The 11467-nt window shown below is 44.3% G+C and overlaps 1 protein-coding gene across 2 annotated transcripts in view; it reads right to left on the bottom strand.

Annotated features, from left to right (window-relative positions):
• Window positions 1–8738, bottom strand: part of CXADR (CXADR cell adhesion molecule) — a 37658-nt gene extending 28920 nt beyond the window's left edge. Inside the window, exon 1 of one of the 2 annotated variants that reach the window (XM_075101732.1) lies at window positions 8595–8738. In XM_075101732.1, coding sequence (XP_074957833.1) covers window positions 8595–8646 — 52 coding nt within the window. In that variant the 5' untranslated portion in view covers window positions 8647–8738. The remainder of the gene's footprint in view (window positions 1–8594) is intronic. The other variant, XM_075101722.1, reaches the window with a different exon arrangement.
• Between the last annotated feature and the right edge of the window lie 2729 nt (window positions 8739–11467).

The following is an 11467-nucleotide window of genomic DNA, read 5'->3' on the forward strand; positions in this document are numbered from 1 at the left end:
GGGACATGCTCATCAAGTCAAGAGGGAGCATGCGTATTTCATTACTGAAAGGATATGCTTTTGGGGGAGGACAAAATAAAGGAGGAGGGGATACTTTAACAAAAGTCATGATTAATTTTAAGCACAGGAGTACTGTTTAGCCCAACATCACAGAAGATCGCTATGAGTTCTGAGTTTTAATGCTTGGTCATGTTTAAACAATCCAGTGTGACCTAATTCAACCTGCAGTATTAAGGGAATGACAACTAGAATACTTTGGATTTGCCATGGTCCTGCCCTCTCATCCTCAGGTTTGGTCCCGTCACCTCCCTTTACACCAGTATAACACTTCATGCAAAAAGGCAGAAAGCCAGAACAAAGAGTTGACGTCACTAGTAACTGACACCGCACTCCAATTTTTTGCTTTCTCTCTCCTAGTAGGGTTCTCCAAACAAGACTCCCCCAAGCAGAAGGTAGGGGGTGGGTGTGACAGCTTGAACAAAAGCTAAAAGGCAGAAGGTTCCACTGTGCCTTTTGCAGTGGGCAGGATGTGCTTCATTTATGCCTGGCCAACACACCGGAATTGTTGCCTCTAATGTGTATATATATTCTTCTTGGATGAAATGGAATAATGCAGGAGTTACTAGTAATTAAGGATCACAGTTAGGAGTGGAAACTAACACCTGACAATTTTAATAATGCTTGGGCCAGATAGGAGGGTATTAGCAATGAATGTCTCATTGACAAGAGCCTCCTAAAAAGAATACAAATCAGTGGAACTTCAAGGACTAACATTGGAAACATCCTGCTACAAAGAAGGGTGTGAAGATAAGGGAAGGCCACAAATCAGTCAGCAGTGATAAAAGGGAACATCTTGGCTCAGAAGACACCGAAGCATGGAAACTGGGGGAAAGATAATTCTGGCAGGGGGAGATTGCGACCATGACTCAACTGAGGGACAAAGGGACTACCCCACACACTCCTCTTGAGCGTGCACAGTGAATTAATATCACACTTTGCTTTAAATTTAAGCAAAGAAGATACAGACCAATGGAAGAAGAGGACACTCAGTCAGGTCAATGATTATGTATTAGATAAGCGTGGTGTGTTAACTTTCATGTATAAACATCAAAAGTGAACCCCAGTAGCTGTGCATGCTTGGAGCAATTATCCCCCGTGCACCCAGTGCTGTAATAAAGGAATGCCTGCTTTCTAAAAGTCCAAAAGTGAGTCTCTGAAGAGAGTTCTTTTAACCGGCTTTTATGGTATCAGGTGCACAAAGCCAGAGAGAGCAAAGCTGTGAGACTAGCCTGGCCCTGCAGAGGGTTTGCTGACACTGCCAGGGAGGCCTCACCCTGGGAGAGCCATTTCACATCACACCTGCACCAGCCACACTGCTGCCAGATCTCTCAGCCAGCGGCACTGTGCAGCCCCAGCTCACCTGGCCACCAAGTGCTTTGAACTCCTGAACTCGGCCAACAGCAAAGCCACACACAAAAAAAAAAAGTTCTTTTCTATCAGCTGAATACACTCACAAAGGAGCTCAGTGAGGTTGCTCTGGCACAAGGGAGGGAAGAGGGACCCGGCACCACCGCAATGACCTCGATGGACACATGAAGTTACCCCAGATGTAACTGCATAACATCTGTAATGCAGCTAGGTGTAACGTGAAACTGTACCTTCAGACAGCACTTAAGAGCCATTAAGGAACCTTCTAGAATAGTATTAAGAAGTGTAAAATGAAATGAGGGCTATCCATTAAAGACTTTTTCAGCCAAAGGAAAACAAAAATCGGAACCAATATCCTGGCGCGACTTACACAAAAGCCTGCCTCTCCTTTATGGAGTCTACATCAACGTCACAAGTTGTTTTTGCCTTTAGCCCTTCAAGTCACTTATTTTCCAATTACAAACTGATACTGAAGGCTTATACAGTCACTACCAATCAACATGACGCGATTTTTCTTTCCTGCCAGCTTGATGGCATTTAGAAAGAAACTGAATGAAGCAGCCCTCTTGCAGCGTGAAGATGTTAGGCGCATTTGCCAGTTGATGCAGCAGGGAATTAAGTACAATCAAACACTTAACTGAGCAGCTGTATTATTTTCACTTGAGTAAATGGGTTTTGGCTCTTCCAAGCTACTGAACCAGCAATGTTTTTCCCAGCACGTGCAAGTTTTGCATTAAAATTGAAAATTACTTCATTCAGTAGTATAGGACTGGTTTTTTGGTGGGTTTGGGGTTTTGTTGTTGCTTTTTTTTTTTTTTTTAAATAAAAAGGTAAATCATCACAATGACAGAAGGAAATGACTGGCTGCCCACTTTTGCTTCCCTCCCTGCCACTGCCCCCCCCATAAGAAACAGCCAGAAACAAATAAGCTCAACGAATTAGAAATCTGCCCCTCCCAAATAATCACAAAGTTCACTAGTAATTTAAAAATTTAGCAAGGCTTTAAAATATACACACACAATATTTTACACACCTTAAAACAACTGAGATGAAACATTCCTTGTAGCTTGTGCTGCCAATACATCTAAAAGCAAGAGCTGAAAATGCAGGCTCAGTGAACATATGACATTTCAATTCCCTATACAAACTTACTCTGCATAAGTTAAAACAGTTGTGAGTTTATGAAATTCTCATCCTTCCTTCTACACACACCAAATATTTCTTGTTGATTAATCATCCTTCAACATTCTAAGTGTAGGTTTTAGCTATAGGGCATAAAACCAAATCTATTAAAAAAATGTAGCAGCAAGTGGAACTGTAAAACTTGTGACCATCAAGCACCTCAGATGCTTCCTAACAGCAGCTAAAGGACATCACAGCACTGGTGAATGGCTCCAGCCTACAGCCAATAAAGCTCCAAATCTTGCCTCTCTATCACACCACAAGTTTTGATTCTATGATCTAGTAAATAGGTGACAAAAAAAACCAACAACAAAAAAAATCAATATACTCCACCCACATGGGTTCTAGCTGACTCTCTTTTGTTCCAACTCAGACTCGATCTCATTGAGTTGGATCAGGAAACAAAACAGGTAGAAAACTGACCTTACAAAAATTTAGTAATTTTTTGACTTTGAAACTCCCTGAACTGGTTCACCATGGAGCCAGATGAATGCCAGGTACAACATGAAATGGGATGCAAAAATGATCTTTTAAGGTAACATCTAGCCATTCAGCTGATTGCCTGATTTAGTGATGTAGTCACACTCCCCAACTAAGCTCCCCACAGGCCAAGGTTATACAGACAATTCTCTCCTATGCAAGAATACTGATCAGCAGAATGGATTTCCCTCCCAATGCTCTTCTGCCATCCTTCCTGTCACTCATTCCTGCCCCGCGCCAGGGCGAGTTGTTGGCAAAACTCTTATTTCAAATCCTGAAATCCTACCAGTTAAAAAAAGTTAATCAAAGTTTTAAGCAGCCTCAACTCAGACCCATTCACCAATGAAGGCAGTTGTGCTGTAAAAGCAAATGACCAGCAAGGGTGCAGGGGCTGCTTATGTTCAAGCTGCTACTGAGAACGGGTTTCCACGAACTATAGCTTCACTGCCACTTACTCCCATGGCAACACACTGAAGTGGCTCTTCTTATTACCATCCCCTGAAAGATGCAAACTAGTAAAAAGAGGAAATCCCTAAAAAGAATTTTTAAAAAAAAAGAAAAGGAAGAGCCAGCATAAGCTAATGTATATTTAGCTCGCAGTAATTAAGTTGCGGGGGGGAGCATTCTTACAAACTGGTGAGCCACAAAATTTTTTTTAACATCTCCTTATTTATAACGTTTCACAGAGCAGCTAAAAGCTCCATGAAATGAACCAGAGGTTACAACTAGAGAATCCCTTCCATTAAAAGCTTATGAATGCATGCAACCAACGAATGATTAAATTAGTTAGGAAGTATGATGAAACAATACTGGCCCCCAAAACAAGTTCCCTAGTCTGTACAAATCTCTGTGCACTGTGGCAAATGAGTTTTAACACACTCTGATACTGAGGCAAATTCAAAGATATTTACAAGGAATTTCTCAAAGCATGAATGGAATCAGTAGCAAAGCATACTAGTACTTGTATGCAAGTATATTTTTTGTAAAGCAGCAACAGAAGCTAAACCAGCCATTTAGGAGATGTAGTTTCATCTCTATATTAAGCAGCCTTGGCTTTGGAAGAGGCTGTGACAAGCACTGGAAGTGAAGACAGACAGGCAGCTAAGTTTGATGCAACACAGAGGAAGCCAGCAGTCAGAGGAGACAAGAGTGACAAGCTGTAATAAATAATCTTTGCAGCAGCATTCTGAATGCATAAAATACCTCCTGATAAACACAAGATCAGTTAAAGCAAACTGACTGTAATTCAGATCCCATGGTCAATGTCACAGCAGTAGCTAGTTGATTAAATCATCGCTGGTTAAAGTTTTTCATACTTCTTGAAACACTGAGACCTGGGAAACCTAGGAAAGGAGTCCTAAGTTCAGATAACTCTTAATATCAATGGACACTTAAGAAGAACTTGAACCCTGCAAATTGTTACAATTACTCTGCAAAAGCTGAAGCATACCAAGTTCAGCAATTAAGAAACTGGGATAGGAATGATCATTTAACTCCTGTGGTAGTCAAATTTCTCCTAATTTAAGCTTCTCTAAGATCCTGTTGCAGGCCATAAAAACATGACCAGGCTTAAGTTCCTTATTATACATATCTGACAAAGTGTACCAGCCACCAAATGCTGACTCACCACATCTGCATTAGCTTCTGCTCCTGCACGCATGCCATTGGAAATACTTTTTCAAGTTGTATGAATACCACTTAATGACAGGGCAATAACTTTTCCTAAAGCTTACCTGAATTTTGTTTTTATTTAAAACTTAACATTCTATTAATAAAGCATAACACATTGCAGAATTTCAATATAGTACAAAAGTACCCCCCTGGTTAAAAAACCCAAAAACCCCACCACCACAAGAGCAGCAATAAGATATCACTAGACTGAAGAAAATCCTGCCTAGTTATTTGCGTTAAAACTCTACTCAAACTCTCATCCTCAATCTGAGCATTTACGTGCACAGCATTTCTATTTTGTATAACATATCGTCTGAAGGCTAAATGGATCACCACAGATGCCATCACTTTTTTACACCTATACAAAGACTGACACAAATCTAGCTACATTAATGATTCATAGTTACTGCAAGTTTGCGTTCTGCCATTAGACATTTTTAAAAGTTTAACAGCCATAGGTCACTATCTTATTTGTCAAATCAGGATCACAAGTTAGGCACCTATATTTATTCTCAGCCTTCTAAAGCCCTGCACAAACTTGAATTTGCTCCAAATTGAATGAGATGATTTCCCCAACACTGTGTAGCCAGGAAAAGGTTACCAGTATGTACACAGTCCCTCTGAAGTCACAGCATAGGCAAACACGTGCTCAGTGCCGCCGACAATGAGAAACAACAGACTTTCTTTATATTAGCTCTTGAGATGACCGTGCAGTCTGCAAAGCTTAGAATTAATTAAAAAAAAAGAAAAAAAGAAAAAATCCCATACAGCAGTTTACACGTCCATAAGACCTAACAAAATGATCTGGCAGCACTTAACATCACAACTGAGCTTTCCCCTTCAAATCAGATTTCTGTATTGCCCTTTACAAAACAGTTTGATATCAATTATCTCAACAAAACATTTCAAGACCTGAAGAGGTACATCATTTCTATTACCCTGTTCCAGGATTTACTGATGACAGCTATACAGCGTTCACGTAAGTTAAACAGAATTTGCACATTTTGGGAATCCCCAACCATTTGAAACGACTGATCACACTTAACTACAATACACACCAAACAGCCATCAAATTCTCACTCACCACAGACTTGGAGTGCATTTTTACATAGATAAGAATTAGTACAGTCAGAAAAACTGTTATGAATGCAGAAATAACCATCCAAATGTAAACTCATACCAGAAGTCTGCAAGACAGCAGAAGACAATTTCACTACACTAACCTGTTTTGTGGTCATCTTCCAGAAGCACCAATGCAAGGAGAAACTGCCACAAGTTATTTATCAGCTGCACAGCCATGTAATACCAAGGCAGTCACTAGAATTCATTCATTACTAATTACAAAGTTAGAGCAGAAAAGAACAGTTCTCCTCTAGTACCCTGAAACGCTCAAGGATGAACTCTTCCCTTCCTGCAAGGGAAAGGAAGTTCCCAATTCAGTTATTTATGGCCATGAAATTGACCTCAACTGAGGAACTAAACCCCTGAGCAGGGTTCAGGGACAGCTTAAATGCAGCCACTTTGCTATTTCAACACACAATGGTATACCCCATTGCCTCCTGAGGATGTATTTTGTACAGTCAAGATAAGCCTCCTTATTTATACAATAACAGTTATTTTGAATCCTCTACTTTCCATGATAGTGAAACAAGGAAAGTGAGGCAGCGAGGCTGGGGGGGGGGGGGGGGAAGCTGTGGAAACAGTACATAGTGCAAAATCCTAACACACCATGACGCACTATTCCAGTACCATAAATCCAAGTAAACACTTCAGCACCTACACAATACTCCACTGCCAACAGCTTTCACTCAACTGCACTGAAATTAACTTCCTTCCTCTAAGTTTGGTCCATACAGAGAACAAGTTAGTGACATCCATTCCCTCAGTGAATGAGGTCATATCTACCTGGAACACAGACCCAGAAATAATTAACTCAGTCTGATGGAGAAAAAAAAACACAAGCAAGCTCAGATGATGTACAGACACCTATGATGTACAGACTATTAAATTATTTTCCCTTCAGAGGACTGTGACATGTGTGTGTCTTTCAGGGTAGTGTCATGCAAATAACCGTGCAAAACATAGTCTTAATCACAACAAAAATATATGACTTTCTTTACAAAATCACCCAATGTCACAGTGAAGTCTAAAGACACCTGTATACTTCAGTAAAGACAAAGTGTAAAATTTTGTTCTGGTTTTACATGTTATATTATTCCTAGCTTTATAGTATCATTGTCTTTGGTATCCTAGCAGTGATCCAGCTCATTCGTGGTACATAAAATAATTCTACTCACAACAAGCCTTTGCAGCTTTAGTTGTGTGAAGTGTTTCAATATAAACCTTAATTGCTACCCCGGGTCAACTAAACACTAGTAAGTCATAATCCTTACACAGCTTCTATGTTGTTTCTAACGCTACTTAGAGAAACAGAGCTAATGCACAACTACCGATATCCTTTCATCCTATTCGTTCCATTACAGACACGGAATTTTGATCCCAGGAGTAGTTTCCCAAAACAGCAGTGACATCAACAAAGGCATTAACATTTCAACAGGAACAGAAACTGGCCTCCTGACACGGCAGACATAGATTTTACTGTGAACCTGAACCTCCACAGGCGTTTTGTCATCTTTTGAAGTTTCACATAACTTTGGGTCAACTGTAGCAGAAACTCAATTTTTTTTAAGAGAGATTTTTAGGAAACATTAATGCAGCACTCCAGCCGGGTTCATTAGAGGAACGTAATAACATCTCACGTTTGAGATGAAAAAAGTTTGCCTATTTTTTAGTAGCCCGGGCAGATTTGGTTTGGGTTTTGTTTGGGTTTCTGTTTGTTTGAGAATACTTAACTCCTTTGTTTTCTCTCAGCAAGAAAAACGAACGAGCGCAGATGCATCTACTTCAGCTCCTTCCCCCACCCCCTCAAATTCCCTCACGTTTTCTCCCCAGCGTTCAATCACAGCCACCGGGTCTGGTACAACTGGGTTGCGAGGGCTCGCTGGAAGCCGCCCGGCCCCTTCCACCCTCCCAAAATAGAGCCAGCAGCTCGAGCCAGGTATTAGGGAGGTATTACAGGTGCGGCGCTGATTTGGTTTGGTTTTTTAATATTTAAATTTTTTGTTCTTTTTCACGCCGGTGCTCGCGCGTGGCGTTACCGCCCCGCCCCGGCCCCGCCATCCCGGGGCGCATCCCGAAGCGGGGCGCGGGGCCGACCCCGGGCGGGCACCGCCGCACCCAGCTGCCGCCGGCGGCCCCGCGGGAAGCCCCTCACGCACGGACCGCGCCGCCCCCGAGAAGAAAAGGCACACCGCGGGGTACCGAAAGCGCCCGCGGCGGGGCGGTCGCCCCCAGACACGCCCGGGAGTGGGGCGGGCAGAGGCGGCGGGGTGGGGGGGGAAGGTGTCGGAGGCGGGGAAGCCAAACGGCGGCAGCGGGGCGGCCGCTCCGCCGGCGAGCGGCGAACAAAGCCCAGGTCGGCCCCGCAGCCCGCCCGGGCACCGCGCCTCGGGCGCCGCTACCCGGCTGCACCCGCAGGCGAGCCGGGACCGGGGCCGGAACCAGAGCCCGGCGGCGACGCCGGCGCGTGAGGAGGGCTGGGGAAGACGCGAGCCCCCGCCCAGCCGCGCCCCCCTCACGCAGGGGCGGAGGTGTAGCGGGGCCGGCGCCCTCCGGCCGCTGGGGGAGAAACCAGGCGGGCAAGAGCAGCCTCCCCCCTTCCCCTCCCTTTCTCCCAACCCGACAAAGCCGGAGCCGCCTCCCGTCCCCCCGTCTCTCCCTCTCTGCCTCCCTCCCTCCCGCCCCGGCACCCTCCACCTGCGCCCGGCGCCCACCTGCGAAGCAGAGCAGCACGAGGAACACCGACACGACCAGCGGCGGCTCCATGGCGCGGCGGGCAACCCGCACCGGCAACTCCCTCCTCGCGACTCCCGGTGGGCCCCGCCCCGCCCGCACCGCCCAGCAGGTGAATCAGTCCAGCCCCGTCACTTCCGGCCGGTACCCGCCCTCCGGGGCCGCTTGGTGCAGCCCGCCCCCAGCAGCCGCACCTGCCGCCGCCACCCGCTCCGCCCCGCCCCCGGCGCGGCAGCACGTGCCCGCACACCTCCTCGGCGAGGGGGCCGCACACACACCCCTCCGCCGGGCCGAGCCCGCCGCCCGCCGAGGAGGGGCGGGGGCGCCGCCCGCGGCGGGAGGCACCGCTCCCGCCGGCGGGTCTGGCCCCGGCCATTGCCCCATGCGCCGAAGGAGGCTTGTCCGAGTCGGTCCCCATAGCAACGCTGTTGTAACGTCTCGTGCTGCCCTCGTGCAGCGCACACGCATTTTGACTGAAAGGTCTGGAATAGAAGAAAACGAGCGAGCACGAGAAAAGGGCGAAATAGGCCGTTTGCGAAGGGCCACAGTCAGGCTTTCTTGTCTAACGCCAGGCAGCTGCGCGACGCCCAAAATGGCAGCTGATGCCGGAAAGCCGGCGTTTGCGCTCCTCGTCCAGCAACAACCGCCGGTTGCGTTTGTCAGAAGATCGGCAGGCTTGACGATACTCGGGCTCCACAATTAGGCGCGTTCCATGAATTTATTGCTATGCGCATATTACTATATAGTGCAATAGCAAAGCTGTGGACAGACACGAATGTCTTTCTGTCACTGGTGTATTCTTGTGAAGGGGTAAGTTGCGTTGCTACTGTCTCCTTTGTTAGGTCCGCAGTTCTGTCTACGTTAAGTAAACCAAACTGTGTATTTAGACAAACATTTACATAACCATAACCAAATATGTACACAAACGCAAAAGCTATGCAGTCCAGATTTTGGAGTCCAAACAAATTTCAGCTGCGATCGCATTACTCTTCATTATTTTCTTTGATGTCCATAATAAATAAAGTTCAAATACATTTTTATATGGTTATGTTCTGTACGTATGAGATGAGAGTTTAAAAAACAAAGTTATTTCTGCCCGTGTTAAAAAATTTGGATCAAACGGGTAACTGCTCACAAAGGTATTCTCACAAACACCTAGCTAAAAAGGAGGTGTTGCCCTTTACATTCGATAAAGGATTCCTAGTGATGAAATCAGCAGTGTCTCCACTTCTGCTGGAATAATGAATACAGGAAGGTGCACTGACATCTTTCAAAGTGGTTGGTTAGTCTTAAGTAAAGCAGCAGCTTTTACCTGCCAGCTCAGAATTAGTTTTTTGATGAGTAGGTAAAGGCATCGTCATTCTTCCATGAAGGTACAGGTAAGTACTGCTTACATCTTGTAAGGACATGACAATTCACAGTGTCTGTTAGATCTCCTTCTAAAAACAAATCTGCCCAGTAAGATGCTGGATACTATATGTGAAGCACTGAATTTTAAATTGGGAGATTTCAAACATTTTATTTAACGACAGACCAGAATTGTCTTTCCCTTCTATGAAGGAAAGAAAATAGCAGTCATGTAATATTAAGCTAGAGGAACCAGAACCTCAAAGTGGGGATATTCAGATTTTGGTTTCTTCTGTTGTTTTATATGTGCTGCAGCCTTGTGCTTTAAAGGGTAATCTGGCTCGAGTATCCTAGGCTGACTGGATGAGCGAGGTTTTTTGCTGTACATCCACTTGTGTCAACACAGAAATTATATACCATGGAAAGTATAATGAGGCAATCACAGCCCTTACAGAAAAAGAAAATGATTCGTCATTAGAATGGAGATGCACACCGTGTGAAATAAATCCTAGCTAGTAATTAAAATAAATATGGTGCTGCATTTAGGAAGCATGAGGTCCACACTTTGTCTAGCCTAGACAGACCTATTCCTGGTCTCATTTAAATCAAAAGCAACACGGATGCAGCCATGTTCACGCTCCTGAAAATTGTTCACGCTCCTGCAAATTAAGAGTGCATCAGAATACAATGTTTAAATAATAATTATTTTTAAAAAGCAAAAACTCTCCATTTCCCCACTGCAAATGTTGGTCAGGCTGATAACGGCATAAAGCTACCAGATTTATTAGAGGATATGACATTCTGTATATTTTGAGTGGCCTATGCTTCCTGGAACGCTAAACACAACGAGGGAAGAAGAACTGTGAAAATGACCAAACCTATTCCACTCACAAAGGAAAAGGCCAGGTTCCAAACCTTTTTGAACAGATTGCTACTAATGCCAGCAATTTGGATCAAGCCCAAAAAAGGCTCCAGGGTGAAGGCAGAATCCAGTCAACAAGGAAGAGAGATCCATCCGCTGGAGCAGAGGCCTGCAGTCTAGACCCACATTTTGCAAACAAGTAGGTGTTTAGCCTTTCTTTCGTGGAGAATGCTGTCCAATGCTCAGGGATCTTAAGAGTTACGTTAAACAGAAAAAATTCATTTAATGTGTTTGAAGTTAAAAAAAACTTCAGTATGAGAACCCCTATATCAGTATCCACCTAAATGTGTAGTGATCTTGAAATAAAACAATAATATCAACACAATCCTTTTTTAAATCAGGTTTTTACACAAACAGTACAAATTCAGAAGAAATTTTACAATAATTTATTAAAACGATATGGTGGGATTGTTCGGTGTATCCAAAACCAAACTTTTCAGAACTTAAATAAAATGGTTTGCGTATTTCTTCAACTTGTCTCTACTTTTTGAAGGAAAACTATCCACCAATTTCAACTTCAGGTTGTGAATAATTCATGTTCCTTGCTTTGGAAACACTTTCTTATCTGGCTGACCATCCACAAAG

This window comes from Phalacrocorax aristotelis, chromosome 1 (genome assembly GCF_949628215.1).
Source record: "Phalacrocorax aristotelis chromosome 1, bGulAri2.1, whole genome shotgun sequence".
Classification (NCBI taxonomy): Eukaryota; Metazoa; Chordata; class Aves; order Suliformes; family Phalacrocoracidae; genus Phalacrocorax; species Phalacrocorax aristotelis.